General features: G+C 44.3%; 1 protein-coding gene across 3 annotated transcripts in view; it reads right to left on the reverse strand.

Annotated features, from left to right (window-relative positions):
- The window catches only part of LOC105496070 (zinc finger DHHC-type palmitoyltransferase 5), a 33,886-nt gene that overhangs the window by 5,126 nt on the left and 5,811 nt on the right, over nucleotides 1-22,949 (reverse strand). For all 3 annotated transcript variants that reach the window (XM_011766107.3, XM_011766108.3, XM_011766109.3), the window contains exons 3-9: nucleotides 14,657-14,778; nucleotides 7,027-7,184; nucleotides 5,799-5,971; nucleotides 5,565-5,667; nucleotides 3,488-3,579; nucleotides 2,328-2,460; nucleotides 163-286 (exon numbers count right to left, since the gene is read on the reverse strand). In XM_011766107.3, the coding sequence (XP_011764409.2) occupies nucleotides 163-286; nucleotides 2,328-2,460; nucleotides 3,488-3,579; nucleotides 5,565-5,667; nucleotides 5,799-5,971; nucleotides 7,027-7,184; nucleotides 14,657-14,778 (905 nt within the window). The remainder of the gene's footprint in view (nucleotides 1-162; nucleotides 287-2,327; nucleotides 2,461-3,487; nucleotides 3,580-5,564; nucleotides 5,668-5,798; nucleotides 5,972-7,026; nucleotides 7,185-14,656; nucleotides 14,779-22,949) is intronic.

Below are 22,949 nucleotides of genomic sequence, written 5' to 3' on the forward strand. Positions count from 1 at the left end.
ATCTCTTCTCTTCCAGTTGCAAAGTGGCACAAGTACCAACTGTTGGGTATTTAAAGTCACAACACAAGTAATATCTCCCAGCCCTCGCATGTCCTCTAAAGCTCATAACCTTCTCAATCCTGCCCCTAGTTCTAGTATCTTACAAATCAAGGCAGCCCTTACCCTCATTAGTAGCCAGGCCGAGGTGTGTTCGCAGCCCCGTGTAACGGCTCAGGTCTGGCTTAGGAGGAGGTGGAGGTTCAGCATCTGCAGACTGGCTCTCTGTTATCTCCAGGCTTCCCTTAGACTGGATTGATGAGGGGAGCGAAAAGTCAGATTTGGAAATTGAGCATTACGGCAACTCACAGTATTAAATTGGTATAAAAGAGAGGTATTTGGGAGTCAATTCTCATGTATTTCCTTTTTTTATTTTCTTTTGAGACAAGGTCTCACTCTTGCCCAGACTGGAGTACAGTGGCACACGCATGATCATGGCTCACTGCAGCCTGCAACTCTTAGGCTCAAGTGCTCCCTTGAGCCTTGAGCCTTCAACCTCAGCCTCCCAAGTAGCTGGGATTACAGGTACATGCCACCACACCCAGTTAATTTATTTTACTTTATTTTGTAGAGACGGGGGTCTCGCCATGTTGTCCAAGCTGGTCTTGAACCCCTAACCTCAAGCAATACCACCCCACTTTGGCCACCCAAAGTGTTGGGATTATAGACATGAGCCACTGCCTATCATATATTTCTAAACCAGACTGGAAGACAAGGCACAAGAATCAGTTTGGATATAGTATTAGATGAAGAAAAGGTTTTTTTTGTTTTTTTTTTAAATGGAGTCTTGCTCAGTCACCCAGGCTGGAGTGCAGTGGTGTGATCTTGGCTCATTGCAACCTCTGGCTTGCAGGTTCAAGCAGTTCTCATGCCTCAGCCTCCCACGCAGCTAGGATTACAGGCATGTGCCACCACACCTGGCTAATTTTTTTTTTTTTTTGAGATGGAGTTTCGCTCTTGTTGCCCATGCTGGAGTGCAACGGGCATGATCTCGGCTCACTGCAACCTCCACCTCCCGGCTTCAAGCAATTCTCCTGCCTCAGCCTCCCAAGTATCTGGGATTACAGGCAAGGGCCACCACGCCCAACTAATTTTATATTTTTAATAGAGATGGGGTTTCTCCATGTTGGTCAGGCTGGTCTTGAGCTCCTGACCTCAGGTGATCTACCCACCTCAGCCTCCCAAAGTGCTGGGATTACAGGCGTGAGCCACTGCACTCAGCCAGAAAAGTTTTCTATTTTTTATTTTACTCTGTTTTAGAGATGGAGTCTCGCTATGTTGTCCAGGCTGAGCTCCTGAATTCAAGCGATCTTCCCACCTCAGCCTCGCAAAGTGCTGGGATTATAGGCATGAGTTACTGTACCTGGCAGAAGAAAGGTTTACAAAAGGTTTTAATTCTGTCACTTATTTGCCCATGTAAACCAACAACTACTTGTTTAGCTCCTACCATCTAGCTGTAAGCTGCTAAGTCCTATGAAGACATGGAAATTAATGAATTCATTTTTTACTGTTAATGAACTTAAAGTCTAATGTAGGGCCGGGTGCAGTGGCTCACGCCTGTAATTCCAGCACTTTGGGAGGCTGAGGGAGGTGGATCACTTCAGGTCAGGAGTTCGAGACCAGCCTGGCCAACATAGGAAAATCCTGCCTCTACCAAAAATACAAAAATTAGCAGGGCATGGTGGCATGCGCCTGTAGTCCCAGCTACTTGGGTGGCTGAGGTATGAGAATCGCTTGAACCTGGGAGGCAGAGGTTGCAGTGAGCTGAGATCATACCACAGGAGTCCAGCCTGGGTAAGAGACCAAGACTTCCTCTCAAAAAAAGAAAAAATCCAATGTAGAAAACAGGAGTTGTACTGAAGTAATTTTAACACAGATCAGTAAGTGATAAACACTGTAAGAAATATAGGCCAGGCGCGGTGGCTCATGACTGTAATCCCAGTACTTTGGGAGGCCAAGGTGGGCGGATCACCTGAGGTCAGGGGCTCGAGACCAGCCTGGCCAACATGGCAAAACCCCATCTCTACTAAAAATACAAAAATTAGCCAGGCAAGGTGGCAGGCACCTGTAATCCCAGCTACTCTGGAGGCTGAGGCAAGAGAATTGCTTGAACACGGGAGGCAGAGTTTGCAGTGAGCCGAGATCGCACCACTGTACTCCAGCCTGGGCAACAGAGCAAGACTCTGTCTCAAAAGAAAAAAAAGAAAAAAAGAAAACTAAAGCAAGCTTCCATCCCTTTGCCTTGAGTTAGTTTTCCATGTTATCTAGCTTGACTTCCCTAAATTCCTCACCTTTGTTCTCCTCAGCTCTCCCTGGATGCCATTATCCATGATCTTCACAGTTATCTGCCCATCTGAAACTTCTGGTCGAAGGAAGGGAGGTCTGATTACAATTGTCTTCTCTTTCTTTGGTCTCCCCAAATACCTAAATGTCAAGAGAGAGAGCTTTCATTCATTTATTTTCAAGTATCTACAGTTTGCATAAAGCATTTTTATCAGGTTGGTGCAAAAGTAATTGCAATTTTGGTCATCACTTACTTAGCAATAAACAGATTTCTTTGATTCTGTGAAGGACTGCAGCAAGACTAGGCCTTTGTGAGCAGATACCTAGCTCAAGGAAAGCACTTTAGAGTGTATCTTATTCACTCTCAATTTTCAAAGGAGATTTACCTTAATACCTGAAGAATATCAATGGAATTCAGTGTCCACTAAAGCAGGGGTCCCCAACCCCTGGGCTGCAGACCAGTACCGGTTTATGGCCTGTTAGGAACTGGGCCACACAGCAGGAGGTGAGCAGTGGGCCAGCAAGCATTACCACCTAAGCTGCACCTCCTGTCAGATCAGTGGAGGCATTAGATTCTCCTAGGAGTGCAAACCCTAGGACCCTGTTGTAAACTACACATGCAAGGGATCTAGGTTGTATGTGTGTGATCTCAGCTCACTGCAACCTCTGCCTCCCAGGTTCAGGCTATTCTCCTGCCTCAGCCTCCCAAGTAGCTGGGATTACAGGTGCTTGCCACCTTGCCCGGCTAATTTTTGTATTTTTAGTAGAGACGGGGTTTCACCATATTGGCCAGGCTGGACTCGAACTTCTGACCTCAAGTGATTCACCCACCTTGGCCTCCCAAAGTGCTGGGATTACAGGTGTAAGCCGCCACACCCAGCCATGAGAATCTAATGCCTCATGATCTGAGGTGGAACAGTTTCATCCTGAAACCACTCCGCCCCAGCCCCCATCTCTGGAAAAACTGTCTCCCATGAAACCGGTCCCTGCTGCCAAAAAGGTTACGGACCACTGCACTAAAGGATGGTCATGTAGGTACTTACCATTCTAAGATAGAGAACCCTTCCTAAAGGCTGTCTCCCACCAGACCCCTCCTTTACCAGAACAAGCCCAAAGAAGATAAAAGTTCTGACCAATGGTAAACACTAGACCAAAAGGATAGATGTACCTGGGTGCTGGAGAACTGCAGAGAACACGGCTGACATTGTTACAGCAGCCATTGGTGAAGGGGTTCACACCTCCCCGGAATTTACCCGTAACCTAGAGGGAGGAAAAAAATACCAGGTTAGAAGATGAGACCTTGACTTCCAAAGGCCAAAATACAAATCTATTACAAATTATTGTGCACTCACTATCTGAGGGATACGCAAATGAGTAAAACACAAGAAATTTATATGTTATGGTTAAGAGCAGGGAATCTACAGTCAGCGTCCTTAGTTCAAATCCTAGGGTCTACCTCATGGTTACTGACCCAAAACCTGTTTCCTCATATAAAATGGGATAGCTTTCTAAATATTGAAAACTAAAATAAAGAATAAGCAATTAAGGGCTGGGCATGGTGGCTCACACCTGTAATCTCAACACTTTGGGAGGCTGAGGCAGGTGGATCACCTGAGGTCAGGAACTCGAGACCAACCTGGCCAACATGGCAAAACCCATCTCTACCATAAAAAGATATAAAAATTAGCCGGGCGTGCTGTCAGGCACCTGCAATCCCAGCTACTTGGGTAGTGGAGGCAGGAGAACTGCTTGAAACCAGGAGGCAGAGGTTGCAGTGAGCCGAGATCCTGCCACTGCACCCTAGCCACTGGGCTCCCGCCTGGGTGACAGAGCAATACTCTGTCTCAAAAAAGAAAAAAAAAGCAATTAAGGTTAGCTACTATTATATGCACAAAAATCATTGCTTTCCTGTAAGCAGCACTATAAGTTTCTTGAGGGCTAGCCCAAGTCTTTTGTTGTTTCTATAAACTGAGAGCCTAAATTCTCCAGTATCCAGTGGGCATACAGTAAATGTCTGTTAACTAAGAAATGGCCTCTTTTTTTTTTTTTTTTTTTTTTTGCAGGAAGATCTTAAATATATGCATATGAGCGCATATATACATATACATATATGTCTTGCTACACTTTAAACTATTAATATAATTTTTTGACAAACTAAATAAAGAATACTATTATTTGGATACGAAGTTCTGTGGTGAGTATTGTTTAAAAAACTATCATCTTATTCTTTATGCTATATTGTCTAATTTCAGTTTGGTTTGGATCTCTCAATTGATATTTCAGGTGATGATGCCAAACCATCCAAGAGTTTCTTTGGAGACAGACATTATTTTGTTACAAAAGATATCTTAGCACTTTGGGAGGCCGAGGTGGGTGGATCACCTGAGGTCAGGAGTTCGAGACCAGCCTGGCCAACATGGTGAAACCCTGTCTCTACTAAAAATACAAAAATTAGCTGGGCGTGGTGATGCACACCTGTAATCTCAGCTACTTGGGAGCCTGAGGCAGAAGAATCACTTGAACCCAGGAGGCGGAGATTGCAGTGAGCCAAGATCACACCACTGGACACCAGCCTGGACAACAGAGTGAGACTCTGTCTCAAAAAAAAGATATTTTAGGGCAAAATTCAGCCTTTATCTCTATTGTCTTAGTATCTCTTTGAGAGTTTCTTTTCTTTTTTTTTATTATACTTTAAGTTCTAGGGTACAGGTGCACAACATGCAGGTTTGTTACATATGTATACCTGTGCCATGTTGGTGTGCTGCACCCATTAACTCGTCATTTACATTAGGTATATCTCCTAATGCTATCCCTCCCCCACCCCGCCCCCCCACCCCACAACAGGCCCCAGGGTGTGATGTTCCCCACCCTGTGTCCAAGTGTTCTCATTGTTCAATTCCCACCTATAAGTGAGAACATGCAGTGTTTGGTTTTCTCTCCTTGAAACAGTTTGCTCAGAATGGTTTCCAGCTTCATCCATGTCCCTACAAAGGACATGAACTCATCCTTTTTTATGGCTGCATAGTATTCCATGGTGTATATGTGAGAAATGGCCTCTATTCTTACATGGCCTCTATGCTTACATGAGGAACTAGGACTACCTCACTCCCTACCATTAATCTCTACATAATCATGAAAAGTATTCATTAAGCATCTCTTTATGGAAGCACTACACTGCACACTAATCAGAGGGCTAAAGACACATGCCCTGCTCTTCAGGGGTCTCTCGTCACTTCTCTCCATACCTGTTCATTGGTTGTGCGTCCCCTGGCCACCAGCACCACGTGAAATCCCGTGAGGCCAGCTACAGGGATGAAGAATAAGCCAGCCACACACATTACTGCCATTCTGATGCCAAACAATCAAGGAGAACAGAGCAACATGATCTCACTTTCCCCAGCTCCTACTGCAGCCATTTTCCCTTCAGCCCTCATTCCTCCCCCTTCCAATCCCACAACCTAAAAGGCCTTGAAGGATACGTGACAGCCGTGCGGACCCCTGAGAGTTCCTCTATGTGGTAGAGGACATAAAGGAGGCCAAAGCCAAACACACCCATAATGTGGGCTGTCAGGGAAAGGAGGAAGAGGAAGAAATAACGGTAGTTCCGGCGACCAATACAGTTGTTCACCCAGGGGCAGTGATGATCAAATTCCTAGGGACAAAAAGAGACAGATGAGAGGCATCCCTGGACCATAGCATTAAATTACTTCTGTCAAGAAAAGAAACAAATGGCAGCTAAGTTTTGGTTTTAGTAATTTATGATCATGGTCATCAATTAGTCCAAAATTAAATCCAGTTTATTTTGCTCTATAAATCTGCAAGGGAGACCCTCCAGAGGTTGGTCAAAGGCCAAGGCCAAACCAGGCGTAGTGGCGTACACTTGTAGTCCCAGCTACTGAGAAGGCTGGGGCTTGAGCCCAGGAGTTCAAGGCTGTAGTGAACTATGATGACTGCCTGTGAATAGCCACTATACTGGGCAACATAGCAAGACCCCACTTCCAAAAAAAAAAATGAAAAGGCCAAGGCCAGTTCTCAAAGTTTATCCTATGTGACCAAGGAACTCTAAAAGTGACGAATGTCAGCGGCTTTGCAAAAACATCAAGATTCATGAGAAAAGAGGATTAGATGGAGAATTTGGCAGGTAACTGCTTACAGCTAAGTGAAAATGGAATGGAAAAAGGACAAGGGATACAGAAGGACAGGCAGGAAAAGAACTACAACAAATTGAAACGCAACGGCATGATTTTCTGGAAGAGAAAACTCAAAGCCAGGATAAACAACCAAAGATGAGCCAACAGCTAGAAGGCTAGAACTATAAATCCTGGTGTCAAGAAAGCCTACACCCTGCTGGTGCAATGGCTCATGCCTGTAATCCCAGCACTCTGGGAGGCCAGGGCATGAGAATCACTTGAAGCCAGGAATTTGAGACAGTCCAAGCAACACAGGGAGACCTCATCACTACAAAAAGTATAAGTAAATAAAAAAGAAAGTCTACGCCCATACTGAGTTAAAGCTTCCCTCCTGCAATAATATTTATGCTCTGCCTCTCATGTTATGTCATTACTAACACCATGTGACAGAGCTGGACCATGTGGCCAACCTAGTTAGACAGGACTATACCACATCCAAAGCTAAGAATCTGTTATATGGTTAGGATGAAGACAGTGAAGGTTAAGCATGAAGTCTTACCCCACCTAGGGTGCTTACCTCCACACAGTTGTCACAGACACTGCAATGGGAACATCGAGGGGGACGGTAGAAGCGGCAGGTGGCACACCATTTCATGCGCACCTGGATGCCCTTGATCTCCACTGTTTTGTAAAGGGGAGCTCGGAAATCATCTTCCTTGTCCTCATCCTCCTCAGCTGTAGAGAGGAAAAGTCAATTAAAAACAACTATGCCAGAACTGTAGTAAGTGCTAGGGATCCAATGATGTTTAAAATATAGCTTCTGCCTTTGAGGAATTCACATTCTAATGAGTGAAACTAGGGACTAGGAACTATAAGACTGTGAGGTCAGGTTTTTATACAACACTATGGGAACACGGATGAGGAAGCAATTTATTCTGCATTGGGAAGTGAGGTTCAAGATAAAATGACTCAAGAGGTAGCTCTTGTATGCATCTGCTGGTGTTATTTGGCTTAAGTATATGAATATATTTTAAACAAATAGTTTACGTATCAAAGCACATACATAATGAGTTTACATAAGAGTTCAGTATCTATATTTATATGAGTGAACTATAGCAATTCAGGAGAGGAACTAACATCAACCTTTTTTTCCAGGCACAAATACTTTGCCCAGCCAACCGTGGTGGCTCATGCCTGTAATCCTAGCACTTTGGGAGGCCAAGAAGGGCGGACTGCCTAAACTCAGGAGTTCAAAACCAGCATGGCCAACATGGTGAAACCTCGTCTCTACTAAAAATACAAAAGTTAGCCGGGTGTGGTGGCGTGCGCCTGTAGTCCCAGCTACTCAGGAGGCTGAGGCAAGAGAATCGCTTGAACCCGGGAGGTGGAGGTTGCAGTGAGCTGAGATCACGCCACTGCACTCCAGCCTGGGCGACAGAGTGAGACTTCATCTTCATCTTAAAAAAAAAAAAGAAAAAAACCAAATCCCTTCCCAAAATGTCTTCCCCTACTCTATGAATTTTCTATATATATACATATTTCAGTATTATTTGTTGCACAAGCATAAATGCCCTTTCTCTCAATTTTCAGCTATCAGAAACCCACCATCCCATTTCAAAACTTAAAAGACATTATTTGCCTTCTCATATACAATTAGCAATTTTTTTGTTTTTTGTTTTGTTTTTTGAGATGGAGTCTTGCTCTGTTGCCCAGGCTGGAATGCAAGGACGTGATCTTGGCTCACTGCAATCTCCCCCTCCCAGGTTCAAGTGATACTTCCGTCTCAGCCTCCCAATAGCTGGAATTACAGGCGCATGCCACCTCGGCGGCTAATTTTTTGTATTTTTAGTAGAGACAGAGTTTTACCGTGTTCCCCAGGCTGGTCTCAAACTCCTAAACTCAGGCAATCCACCCGCCTCAGCCTCCCAAAGTGCTAGGATTACAGGCATGGGCCACCGCACCCAGAGCAATTTTTATTTTTTATTAACCTAGAAAAAAAAAATGTGGGAAGGAAAAATTAAATAAATGATAGTGTGGGATTAAAAATTAAGTTTTCAAATTTTACTGATTTCTTTTCATAGCATTTTTTCATATTTACATGGCAAGAAATGCTAGGTAAAGAACTGTACAGCCGAGTGTGGTGGCTCATGCCTATAATCCCAGCACTTTGGGGGGCCAAGGAGGGCAGATCACTTGAGGCCAGGAGTTCAAGACCAGCCTGGCCAAAATGGTGAAATCCAATCTCTACAAAAAAATATAAAAATTAACCAGGGGTGGTGGCACATGCCTGTAATCCCAGCTACTTGGGAGGCTGAGGCAGGAGAATGGCTTGAATCTGGGAGGCAAAGGTTGTAGTAGCCAAGCTCATGCCACTGCACTCCAGCCTGGGTGACAGAGTAAGACATTGTCTTAAAAAAAAAAAAAAAAACCACACACATAAATATATACTGCAGATACACGGTATACATAAATATACACACATATTTTTTAAGTCTTCAAATATTGCGAGGATATATACCACAATAGTAGTTAGCTCTGGTCTGTGAAATTATAGGTAATGTTTTGTCTTTTTTATACTTTGTACATAATGAATGTGCACTACTTATTAAAATCTTTAAATAAAAGATTTTTTCTTTTGGTCAGGCACAGTGGCTCATGCCTGTAATCCCAGCACTTTGGGAGGCCAAGACAGCTGGATCATTTGAGGTCAGGAGTTCCAGAGTAGCTTAGCTAACATGGTGAGACCCCATCTCTACTAAAAATACAAAAATTAGCCGGGCATGGTGGCACGCTCCTGTAATTCCAGCAACTCAGGAGGCTGAGGTAGAGTAATTGCTTGAACCCGAAAGGCAGAGGTTGCAGTGAGCCAAGATGGCACCACTGCACTTCAGCCTGGGCAACAGAGAGAGACTGCGTCTCAAAAAAATATTTTTTTTTTAAAGGGAAAAAATTCAAATGCTATTTTTCTTTTAAGAGAATCTTGCTGTATCACCCAGGTTGGAGTGCTGTGCTGCAACCACAGCTCACTGAGCCCTGAACTCCTGGGCTCAACTGATCCTCCAACCTCAGCCTCCCAAGTAGCTAGAACTGCAGATGGGCGCCAGCATGCCCAGTTCACATGCTCCTTATTTTGAAACGTCTGATCGTTCTACATCATCATCTACCAGAAATGATCTCTTTGATTACTCTTACAACTTATCACAATGTATTTTTTGTTTGTTTTGAAACGTAGTCTCGCACTATCACTGGAGTGCAGTGGTGCAATCTCAGCTCACAGTAACCTCCGCCTCTAGGCTTCAAGCGATTCTCCTGCCTCAGCCTCCCAAGTAGCTGGGACTATAGGCATGCGCCACCACGCCTAGCTAATTTTATATTTTTAGTAGAGACAGGGTTTCTCCATGTTGGTCAGGCTTGTCTCAAACTCCCAACCTCAGGTGATCCACTCACCTGGGCCTCCCAAAGAGCTGGGATTACAAGCGTGAGACACTGCACCTGGCCCACAGTGTATTTGTTTATAGAGGTGTCTTCCTCTCTTCCTTTCTAGTCTGAGCTATTTGAAAGGAATGACCTTTTTATTTTTTATTTATTTTTCTTGAGATGGAGTTTTGCTCGTCGCCCAGGCTGGAGTGCAACGGGGCGATCTCGGCTCACCACAACCTCCACCTCCCAGGTTCAAGCAATTCTCCTGCCTCAGCCTCCCAAGGAGCTGGGGTTACAGGCATGTGCACCACCATACCTGGCTAATTTCTGTATTTTTAGTAGAGGTGGGGTTTTGCCATGTTGGCCAGGCTGGTCTTGAACTCCTGACCTCAAGTGATCCGCCCCGGGCTCCCAAAGTGCTGGGATTACAAGCATAAGCCACCGCATCTGGCCAGCAATGACCTTCTTAAAAACATCACCCCAAATGACCATCATAGTGCCTTCCATATTACATCAATAAATATTTGATGAATGAATATTAAAGGCTCATTAAAATAGCCTTCCTTGGCTTTAGGGACACAAAGTTCCTTTCCCTCACCCTCACTTCAATCTTTGAAGGGAAGTCACAAACGAAGCACAATGATATAGGCTTTGGAAGCACAATGAGTTTCTTTTTTTCTTTCTTTTTGAGACAGAGTCTTGCTCTGTTGCCCAGGTTGGAGTGCAATGGTGCAATCTCGGCTCACTGCAACCTCCTCCTCCCCCGTTCAAGCGATTCTCCTGCCTCAGCCTCCCAAGTAGCTGGGATCACAGGCACCAGCCACCATGCCGGGCTAACTTTTGTGTTTTTCAGTGGAGACGGGGTTTTACCATGTTGGCCAGGCTGGTCTTGAACTCCTGACCTCAGGTGATCTACCCACCTTGGCCTCTCAAAGTGCTGGGATTAAGATATGAGCCACCACGCCCAGCCCACAGTGAATTTCAGAAACACTTCATCTTACCAGAGTTGCTAGCCCGAAACTACTTGTCTCACTCTTGCAAAATAACCTCACATTTGAGAGGAAAACTACATGTCATCAGTGACAACCTTTGTCAACTTATCTTCTTTCCACCTTTTAGTCCGCTGATGATGGTTCTCTCCCCTCCTATTCCAGAAAGAGCCTACTTCTTCTGCAAGCAGAACCTTCAGATATGTACTGGAAAGCATCTCCTTCCTCTAAAAGCCCAATTTCAATTATCACCTTTCTTCAATATCAGCTTCTCTCTCCTCTGGTTCCATCTCTTCACGCCACAAACAAGTTAAATTCTTTATCCTCAAAAACCCTCTCCTTCTCCCATACGGTATTACTCCAACTTCTGCCTTCATGGCTTTTCTTTGGACTTTTTTTTTTTTTTTTTTGAGACAGACTTTCGCTCTTGTTGCCTAGGCTGGAGTGCAATGGCGAGATCTCAGCTCCCTGCAACCTCCGCCTCCTGGGTTCAAGCAATTCTCCTGCCTCAGCCTCCCGAGTAGCTGGGATTACAGGCATATGCCACCATGCCCGGCTAATTTTTTGTATTTTTAGTAGAGATGGATTTTTTCCATGTTTGTCAGGCTGGTCTCAAACTCCTGACCTCAGGTGATCTGCCCACCTCAGCCTCCCAAAGTGCTGGGATTATAGGTATGAGCCACTGTGCCTAGCCAGCTTACTTCTTAAGAGAGTAATTTTGGGCCAGGCGCAGTGGCTCATGCCTATAATCCCAGCACATTGGGAGGCTGAGGCAGGCGGATCACAAGGTCAGGAGTTCGATACCAGCCTGGCCAATATGGAGACCCCATCTCTACTAAAAATACAAAAATTAGCTGGGCGTGCTGGTGGGAGTCTATAGTCCCAGCTATTCGGGAGGCTGAGGCAGGAGAATTGCTTGAATCCAGGAAGCAGAGGTTATAGTGAGCCGAGATCGTACCACAGCACTCCAGCATGGGCAACAGAGCGAGACCGCGTCTCAAAAAAAAGAAAAAAAGAGTAATTTTGATACTCATTGCCTGTTTTCTCATTTCTCACTCACTGCCTTCCAAACCTATACAACTTAGAAATTTAGCAGTATCAGGCCGGGCGCGGTGGCTCAAGCCTGTAATCCCAGCACTTTGGGAGGCCGAGACGGGCGGATCACGAGGTCAGGAGATCGAGACCATCCTGGCTAACACCGTGAAACCCCGTCTCTACGAAAAATACAAAAAACTAGCCGGGCGAGGTGGCGGGCGCCTGTAGTCCCAGCTACTCTGGAGGCTGAGGCAGGAGAATGGCCTAAACCCGGGAGGCGGAGCTTGCAGTGAGCTGAGATCCGGCCACTGCACTCCAGCCCGGGTTACAGAGCAAGACTCCGTCTCAAAAAAAAAAAAAAAAAAAAAAAAAGAAATTTAGCAGTATCTCTTCCTCATACACACATGTATCTATTTTTGTTATAATCAATTATTTCAGGCCAGGCGTGGTGGCTCATGCCCATAATCCTAGCACTTTGGGAGGCTGAGGCGAGTGCATTGTTTGTGCCTGGGAGTTTGACACCAGCCTGGGCCATGTGGCAAAACCCCTTCTCTACCAAAAATAGGTATAGAAAAATTAGCTGGGTGTGGTGGCCCATGCCTGTAGTCCCATCAACTCCAGAGGCTGAAGTGGGAGGATCATCTGAGCCCAGGGGGTCAAGGCTGCAGTGAGCCGTAAGGACGCCACTGCACTCCATCCTGGGCAACGGAGTGAGACCCTGTCTCAAAAAAAAAAAAAAACAGGCCGGGCGTGGTGGCTCACGTCTGCAATCCCAGCACTTTGGGAGGCCGAGGCGGGTGGATCACAAGGTCAGGAGATCGACACTATCCTGGTGAACACAGTGAAACCCCGTTTCTACTAAAAATACAAAAAATTAGCTGGGCGTGGTGGCGGGCGCCTGTAGTCCCAGCTACTTGAGAGGCTGAGGCAGGAGAATGGTGTGAACCCGGGAGGCGGAGGTTGCAGTGAGCCGAGATTGCGCCACTGCACTCCAGCCTGGGCGACAGAGTGAGACTTTGTCTCAAAAAAAAAAAAAAATTATTTCTTAGTTATCAAAGAAAATGGGAAATTTGAGTTTCCATACTACTGGAGCTCTCTAATTTCAATACTGTCAACCATCAGCTACTTGATGAATTTTCCTTAGTTCCCACTTTGTTCTATTTCTCCTCCTACTAACTCTTCTTACTCAATCCTTCCTCTTCCTCCTCCTCTGATCGTTACAGAAATGTCAGTGCTGATCAGGTCTAACCTCAGTTCTTTCATAATCTCACAGTATTTTCTCTGGACAATCTTACTCCTGTTGCTTCAAATATCACATGGATGAAGATTATTAAATCAAGGTCTTCAACACTGACTATTCAATTGCCCTCTGGGTAACTCTACCTGGCTGATTCAAGTATATCAAATTCAACATGTCTAAGAGTATTTATTCTCTGTCTTCCCTCCAAACCCGTTTGACATTCTTATAGCTCATATTTTGGTTTATAAAAATCAGTATTCAACTTATCTTCCAGTTATGAACCTTGAAACTACTCTAGATAATTCCTCCACTTTCTCTCTCTTGCCAAATAAAATCATGAAAAGTCATGAAAAACTGTTGAGTCTACTACTAAAAAATCTGTAAATCCAGCCTTGAATTCAAGTTCTCATCTGGTTTATTTCCATAGCCTCCCAAAAGGTAGCTGTTTTTGTTTTTTTTTTTTTTTTTGAGACAGAGTCTTGCTCTGTCCCCCACACTGGAGTGCAATGGCGCGATCTTGGCTCACTGCCACCTCTGCCTCCTGGGTTCAAGCGATTCTCCTGCCTCAGCCTCCTGAGTAGCTGAGATTATAGGCACCCGCCACCATGCCCGGCTAATTTTTGTAATTTTAGTAGAGATGGGGTTTCACCATGTTGGTCAGACTGGTCTCAAACTCCTGACCTCAGGTGATCCGCCCGCCTCGGCCTCCCAAAGTGCTGGGATTACAGGCATAAGCCACTGCGCCTGGCCTATAATTCTTATAAGAATTATTTTTCTAAAAGGAATACTGATGTTAAGTCCTCCAATTAAAGACCTCTTCCTATCCAAAGGAAAAAGTATGATCTATTTAACTTAGTATATAAAGTCCTTGACAATTTGGCTCTGGGTTTACTTCCCATCCCTCTGGTCGCACCATGCATAACATCCTCCTACTAAGTTTGCCATTTCATGGCTATAAGCTTCCGCATGTGCTGTTTCCTCTGCCTAAAAATGCCCTTCCCTCCTATGTTCTACTTGTTAAAGTCCTTCCCACCTATTTTCAGAAGCATTTCCCCAATTTATTTGGGCAAAATATGTTCTCATATTTCTTTGTTCTCAATGTTTTATATTCTCACAGAACCTTGCTCATGCCTCCACTATAGTCTGCATCACACTGTTATAAGTGTCTTAATTCACTGTGGGTATTACTGTACCTAAAAATAGCATCCAACCCATATGCTTTAAATAAATTTCTGCTGAACAAATAACTAAAACTCAAAGATTTGACCCAAAGTGAATCATAGGACTAGAAGTTATGACATATATTCCTGAAGGCCCTGACCTGATTTTCATCATCAGAGGAGGATAAAAGTATCCCCAAATCCCCGGACTTTAAGGCCCAAGATCAACAGCGTATGCCCAAATCATTATTTTTCATATCCCAAAATCCCAGGACTCTTAAGGCCCAAGATCAACTGCGTAGGGCCAAATCATTATTTTTCAAAGGCAGTGTAAGGTGCTTCTAAGACAGAAGCAGATCTTACCTCGAGGGAAAATCCCTGGGTCCATGAAGGTGGCCATGCTGAAGTTGGCCAACACAAAGAGAAACATAATTGCATTGTAGATGGGCACTGCAGGTGACACATACAGGCTTAGTCCTGGACACCTGCACAGACAATAAAGAAAATGAGGGGTTGCCTCTAATATTTTGGACACGAACCATACATACAAAAATCAGTAAAGACTTAGCCCCCTACCTATAGATAAATCTTGTGTGGTTTACCCTTGCCACCCCAAACTATTATCTTTATCTTTCCCACCAAGTGAGTCTAGCTTCCTATGGGAACTGCTCACTTTAGATAAAAGTACAAGACTCAGAATCTCTCCCATCTTAACCCCTTGCACTAAAGTCTTTGTGCTTCAGATTCATTCTTACCCTGTGGATCTTGCCACATGTTTTGAGATCTGTCCTTATCTCCTTTCTAACCAGACATGAGAACTAGGTACTAAGTATGTAACTGATACCAGCTACACTCCCTTCTCTGGAGCAGCCTGAGGTTTCGCGATCCCAGCTATGTCCCACTGACCTGCACATTGGCCCAAAGCATGGGATACCACCTACCTCTCTAGCCCCCGCTCCCCCTTGCCAGGTGACTCTGAACCACTTAAGTGCCTAAAGTTTCTTCATTGTATTGGATATGCCTGAGAGTTTATTCAACTAGAGGGCAGTTCCTAAGGTTGGGAAATTCTTTTAAAACACACAGATGAGAATGGATATCAAGACACAGAAGTAAACTCTTTGATGTCTAAAAATGAAGCAGGAATGGGGGAGGATAGAGACTATCAGACCAAAGAAGTCCTCAATTTTGTAGGAAAAAGAAACTATCCAAACATACCCAGTATTCCACAGCAATCAACTCAAGAGACATGCTTCAAGGTAACTTTTCTTGACCAAAAAACAATTCTCTAGTCCAGAATTAAACTCAGTTTCTTTCAGGATATGAATCTACATAGGAATGCTTCAAGAGCTCTTCCTTTCTCTGCTGATTTCCTAGGAGCTGGAAGTTTTGGAAAAACATGATGTGCTGCTTGTTTTGTCAGTAGTATCAAACACTCTCGTCACAGCTCAGGGAGAACTTCCCACTATCAAGACAGTGGCTAAATACTCTAATCTACTTTGTGGCTGAGAACTTAATCTCCAGAATGAGGACAGCATCTGTCCTTGTCCCCTTTATCTGGACCAGTCAAAGGAAAGGAAGAACTCACTGAAGGAAAGGAAGAAGAGGACAGGAGGACAAGACAGCATATGATTCCAGAGAAATAATCCACAGCAGTCCTGGATTCTGTGAAGAAAAGATATCTGCACCCACCAAAACAAAAGCACAGCCCTGACACTGACTCAGAGCAGTTTGGAGGAACTCAGTTCCTTAACGAGATATAAGTAAACTAAAGATAAGAGACAAAACTGTCACAAAGCATCTCACAAATCTTTACCACCACCATCTATTTATTCAAATTCCATTCAGCCATTCATTTAAAAAAGTTTTTAATATTTATTATATGCCAGGCTTTTTAGATAGTAAATATCAATTAGCTGTTTGATTCTCTTGATGTGTCAGTACACAGTTAGAAGACAAAATAATGAAGCTGGAGCGAGGGCCTCAATTATAGGGACTAAACAGACCTTCAGTCACAGTTCTATACTATCCTCAAAGAAAGCCCCCCATGGAAGCTTCTTCCTCTATGAGTTCTTTGGTTCAGAAAAGATATCTCCATACATTGGCAGGGTTTGGAGTGGAATATAAGCAAAAAGAAGAGTTCCTGCACTGCCTCACCCCAAAGCCTGATATCCTAGGTTCCTTAAGAGGGAGGGAGAGAAACTGAAAACCAGTCATCCAGGTCAGAGCCCCTCCCTAGTACTAAGTTGTCACTTCAATTTCCGCCTGGGGAAGAGGAGAAAGGGTGACTCACTTGACTCCTACTGCCTGGGAAGATAATTAGAAGGGAAAAAGAAATTAAATCCTCAGAACATTGAGGTGCCCATGATTTAAAAGTCTCATTCCTACAACTGGCCACTGTGGCCTCTTGAGCTTCTGAAAGAAATATTCACCTTAGTTTCCATCCCTGAGGGAAACTAACGAGAATAAGAACAAGATATGAAACCATTTGCAGGCTCATGTCAATCTTTCTGACTCAACTCTTTCTTCAGTTTTGTTTTTTGAGACAGGGTCTCGCTCTCTTGCCCAGGCTGGAGTGCAGTGGCAAGATCACAGCCCACTGCAGCCTCAAACTCCTGAGCTCAAGTGATCCTCGACCCCAGCCTCCTGAGGAGCTGGGACTACAGATGCACACCACCACGCCCGGCTAAATTTTTTGTAGAAACAGGGTTTCACCATGTTTCCCAGGCTGGTCTCAACTACCGAGCTCAAAGCGATCTGCCCGCCTCGGCCTCCCAAAGTGCTGGGATTACAGACATGAGCCACCATGCCCGGCCAGTTTCATTTTTAAGCAAAGCAACTCAATTTCTTACCCCTGGATGATGAACTTTACCCCTACAACCTTCTGGATATCAACTTGTTCCAGATAAAGTGTGTAATCCTGGAATGGAATTCCAGTATCTGTTGCCAAAATGAAGTCTGCCCCCACAGTGCCAGAATCTAGAAATGATGCAAATAACAACTTCATGGGCAATATTTGCTCCTAGATTCACAGAACCATTGCTTCCAATCAGCACTGTAAGGAACACCCCACCAAGGAGAGGCATGTGTGAGCAGAGCCTGTTCTTGCCATATCCCAAATTCTGCTTGATTTAAGGAGAGGCTTTCTGTTGCTACGGTACTTTGCCAGATTCCTAGGTGACCACCCCAAGTGGCCTGTCTGAATCTGTTGCCTTTGATGGAAGATGAGGCCAGAGCTCAGAACAGGAGTTGTTGGGGCTCGTCCTTAGACTATGGCAATAATCACAAAGCTCTAAAGCCTAGGGAGTGGCCATAGCCCAGAAGGCTGGCTGACTCATTGACAGGACTACCAGACCTATACCATCTCAGGTAGAACAGGTTCTTCTGCCCATCCATTCAGCACTCCTATTTTCAAGGCCAAACAAAATTGGGAGAATGGGGCCAGGCACAGTGGCTCACGCCTGTAATCCCAGCACTTTGGGATGCCAAGGCAGGTGGATCACCTGAGGTCAGGAGTTCGAGACCAGCCTGGCCAACGTGGTAAAACCCCGTCTCTACTAAAAATACAAAAATTATCCGGGCATGGTGGTGAGCACCAGTAATCCCAGCTACTCAGGTGGCTGAGGCAAGAGGATAGCTTGAACCCGGGGGGCAGAGGTTGCAGTGAGCCGAGATCGCACCACTTCACTCCAGCCTGGGCATACGAGTGAAACTCCGTCTCAAAATAAATATATAAAACAAAATAAAAATAAAATTGGGAGAATGGATTCCAATATCCACACTCCTGAAACCCTGTTTCCTAGCACTCCCTAAGCATCCTATTACAAAAAAATGGTTAAGTTCTTAGAAAGAAACACAAAGTAGGAGTCAGGAATCTTTGGATTTTATTCCTGCCTCAATCAATACTTTGCTACGCAAGGCCTTAGGTAATCCACATGAAACTCTCCACCTTGTTACTTCAGCTACATAGTACAAATATGAGAATGAAGGAGAAAGATCTTCACTCAAAATGTATTAGAATTCATTTTTTTTGAGACAGGGTCTTGCTCTGTCACCCACGCTGAAGTGCAGTGGTGTGATCTTGGCTCACTGAAATCGCCCCCCAGACTCAAGCAACCCTCCTGCCTCACCCTCCCAAGTAGCTGGGACTACAGGTACATGCCACATGCCACCATGACCAGCTGACTTTGCTTGTTTTTTGTAGAGACAGGTCTCACTATGTTGGCCCGGCTGGTCTCAAACTCCTGGGCTCAGCAATCCTCCCACCCCTGCCTCCCAAAGTACTGGGATTACAGGTGTAAGCCACTGCTCCCAGTCTCTAGAATTCTTTTTTTTTTTTTTTTTGAGATGGAGTCTCACTCTGTCACTCAGACTGGAGTGCAGTGGCACAGTCTCGGCTCACTGCAAGTTCCGCCTCCTGGGTTCATGCCATTCTCCAGTCTCAGCCTCCTGATTAGCTGGAACTACAGGTGCCCACCACCACGTCCGGCTAATTTTTTTGTATTTTTAGTAGAGATGGGGTTTCACCGTGTTAGCCAGGGTGGTCTTGATCTCCTGACCCCGTGATTCACCCATCTCGGCCTCCCAAAGTGCTAGAATTCTTTTTAAACTAGCTGGCTTGATACTGAGCATTCAGTGGACAGAAGACAAAAGAAAACATTATTAACTATCACCATCATTACCATCATCATCAGTTATTCCAGCTCTACCTTCCCCTATCTGAAATACTAGGGATTCAAGGACACTTAAAACAGAGACACTAAGCTCCTAAAGAATAGGTCTATGCATTCCACTCATGCCCAGCATATTGCTTGAGCATATGACTAGTGTTCCCTGTTGATGAGAGAAGGCTGAAATGAATGTTCCACTTCCTGCCCATGGGGATCCTCATTTAGAAATGCTTTCCTCAAGATTCTATGAGAAAACAATTTCTCCCTTTACAGGTAGGCAATCCAGTTTCTCTGAAAACACCTGATTTGTGGTACCTCTGTAACCCAGACTTTCAACCAGCTGAATGTGAGACGTAGGACCTGGGCACTTATTCCTGGATAAGAAAACAATGTGAGAAGGAAAAGGAACAACCACTGCTCCATTAATGTGCTAAATCACAAGGCTGCTCCCACTCAAATCAAGTGCTAATACCTCTGCAGGTTGGGGGGCGGGCAGAGAGAAATACATGGAGGTTGGCCAACTTCCTGTGGGTAAAAGGGTTGGAAGAGGACTGAGGCAGAAACTGAAAAGCCACAAGCTATATCATAGATGGGAGCCTGAGAAGACCATCATGGATTTCCAGACAATTCTGACTTTATCCTTCCCTTAGAAGATCACTTGAAGTGGCCAGGCGCAGTGGATCACGACTGTAATCCCAGCACTCTGAGAGGCCGAGGTTGGTGGATCACCTGAAGTCAGGAGTTTGAGGCCAGCCTGGCCATTATGGTGAAACCCCATCTCTACTAAAAATACAAAAATTAGCTGGGCGTAGTGGCAGGCGCCTGTAATTCCAGCTACTCAGGAGGTTGGGGTAGGAGAATCGCTTGAACCCAGGAGGCGGAGGTTGCAGTGAGCCAAGATCACACTACCATACTCCAACCTGGTGACAGAGTAAGACTCAATCTCAAAAAAAAAAAAAATCACGTGAAGCAGAGATCTTATCCCTGCCCCCTCCCCACCAGCTTTAGAAATGGATAAAATAAGACCTTAAATGGACTAATTCACAGTTTGATAAGACTTTAAACAAGATACAATTCAAAGTGATTCCAAATGGTGTTACCAGGAGCACCAGAAGGTCTCAGGGGATCCTACAGGGTAAAGAGGCGATACCAAGGGGCTGGGCCTCTACATGCCAGTCTTACTTGAACCAGAGCAGCCCTACTTTTTATGGGTTTTTTTTTTTGGTACATAAGATTTAATTTGAAAAAGGGTCATGTTGCTTAAACAAACTGCTGTAGGTCAACGTTCTCCTTACAGACAGGAAAAACTTAGGTCCACAAAGGTTAATAGACTTTACCAGAATCGATCTCCTAACCTCCCCCAAAGAGTGCTTATCCCACTTACCTAGCACTGCCCCTCTGCCAGTCAAAAAAGGAGATTAAACTAAGATAGATAAGCATCGAAGTAGTTATCCTAAATGAAGTCTAGCAACTAACTGGGAGGTAGAAGGTTACTTCAGCAGACACTCTGCCTCTCAAATAGTGAAAACGGAAAAGAATTAAGACAGGATCCACACCATTCCTTAGTTTTAGTGCTGGACAAATTCAGGGAATGAGAGGGATTAGGGTTCCAGGAGGAAGGCCTCAATTGTTCTGTTCAAGATTCTCTAGGGCAGAAGATCACTATTTCTTTGATGCAAACTCAACTGGTAATTTCTGCTTATAGCTTTCCCTAACTTAAAGAAACATGGAAGGTAAATTGTTCCTAATTAGTTGAAGCCTACATGCCTCCACTAATTATGTCTGTTACCTGAAAGGGACTCTCCCTCCTACTCACAGTCCTCTAGATCCCAAAGTAATTCTCACCTGGGGCTTCTAATAATGTAGCTAGTTGTAGCCTAGTGAAGAGAACAGGAGGATGATAGAGTAGTTACAGATTTACAGCCCCACACAGGAGCTAGTTCAGAGAGCTTTCCTCTTGCCTCTCCATTTGAAACCCTGAACTCTTTTTTAGGTTGTGTATGGTTTTAAACAGGGGATTCTCCAAGGAACTGAACCTCAAAAGAGGTAGAATACATGATAGGATAGTTTTTAAGAACAGTGGTGCCTCGGCCCAGATATACGCTTATAGAGGAAATACTCTAGTCAGATGGAGAAGAGATGAGAATTTCAGAATTACCAGAGCTAGGTGCTAGAGTAAGATAAACAGTGTTTATGCCCCCACAAGGTGAACAGGGGAGATGCATAAGAAAAGAGGGAACCCAGAAATTGGTTCTGTGGAAACTAACGCCAGGGGGAAGGAACTCCAGCTATGACTTGGGGTTCTTCTAACTTTGGATGAGAGGCAATAATTCCAAATAGGCTCAATATTGTCCTCCAAAATCCTCTTTCCTAGAGTTAAGAGACCATGGAATAAGGAGGGTTCCTACTTTACTGGCACCAGGGAATGGGAAAGTAGGTTAAACAGCTTCAACTATCAGCTGAGAAAATGCCTATGTCAGGACAACTCTTTGTAGGCAAACTGGTATAACCAGTCAAACACTTCAATGGTTCCAGATTAGCAAATTAAAAACAAGGATTCTGCTTGCCCTATCTCAAGAAGAGGGAGTTTGAAAGACAGAAATCACTTAGTCCCCTCAATTTCCTTCTCCGAAGGCTCTGTCTCTTAAAGGAAAATAGACCCTCCCCAGTTGAGCAGAGCTAAGGGTATCAAAAGTGGTCTTGTACATCCCCTTCTTGACCCAGAATCAAAATTGCTACAAGGATACTAAGATATAATATAAATGTCCCTTTGTTAAAATTTTGATTCTACTTACTGGCCATATTAGCAAAAACCAAAACAAGTTCTGACACCAAAGACTCACCCGTTTCTGGTAGTAAATACATGAAGAAGGACAGAACACTGAACATGTTGAGTTTAAGCAAGAGAAAAAGATTATGAAGAAAATATTAAGTCAGAGAAGAGCAGCACTGTCTCTAGATCCTTGAGAGCCTCCAGCAGGTATGCTCAGGCTCAGAGCTGGGGGCCAAAAAATCTACAATTTCTCCGCTTCAGAGGAGGTGAGAAGTAGGATGGTGTTCATGCCTTAGATAGTGATTCTTTCCCTCCTTGTTTAAAAACTAGAAAAATATATCAGTATTACTTTGCTGACTCTTTAGACAATGTGACTCACATTTTTCAGAATATCTTTTGACTTCTAAAGCTCAATATGGGGGGTTTTCCTTCCCTTCTACCTCAGATTTAACTTCTGTGTATAACTGCCTCCACCCCAACAATCTCTACTTCAATGAGCCCAAGTGTTTTTATTCCCTACCACTTCAATTCACTTTCTTCCTCTTTCCAGCAACCTTATGTTGCCCTAAATGGCACTTCTCAACTAGGTTTGAGCCTGAACCATGAAAGTAACTTCCCAGAAGATCCAGCATGCTCTGACGATTCCAAGAGCTGCAACTAGAGCGCTAAATCAATGACTCAACAGTATAGGCTCAGAAGCCTGGTGCATGTTAATTTATAAACAGGTAACAGCAAGGATGCTTTCCAGATGGTCAAGAGCTTAAAAAAAAAAAAAAAAAAAAAAAAAAAAACTGAGGAAAAAGGGAAGGGTAAATCACTCAGTCTCTTCCAATAACAAGTAAATGAACAAAGTCTGAAGATCAAAGTGAGAATGATGCAGATCCTAGATCCTAAATGGGAAATTTTTTCATACCAACTGCTTTTCCCAACAGAACCAAGTAATGGGAGAATTACTGTCATTCCCTCAGCAGAAACTAACATAAAGGGACTCTTTTTGGACTCTCTTCCCAAATACAACTTACCCTTTCCTTTCTCAGTGGCCTTCACTTCTCCAGGCTTCTGCTCTTAAGAGTACAAAGAAAATCATCTGGGTAACACTAAAAGCCAAAACTGTCTCATTGGTATATCTTATAAATCAATTCTGAAATTTTCCAGTACTCTCAGTTTCCACAATCTCAAACCTAAGCTTCAGACATCCTGGAAAAAAGCCATTAGC

This window comes from Macaca nemestrina, chromosome 12 (genome assembly GCF_043159975.1).
Source record: "Macaca nemestrina isolate mMacNem1 chromosome 12, mMacNem.hap1, whole genome shotgun sequence".
Taxonomy (NCBI): domain Eukaryota; kingdom Metazoa; phylum Chordata; class Mammalia; order Primates; family Cercopithecidae; genus Macaca; species Macaca nemestrina.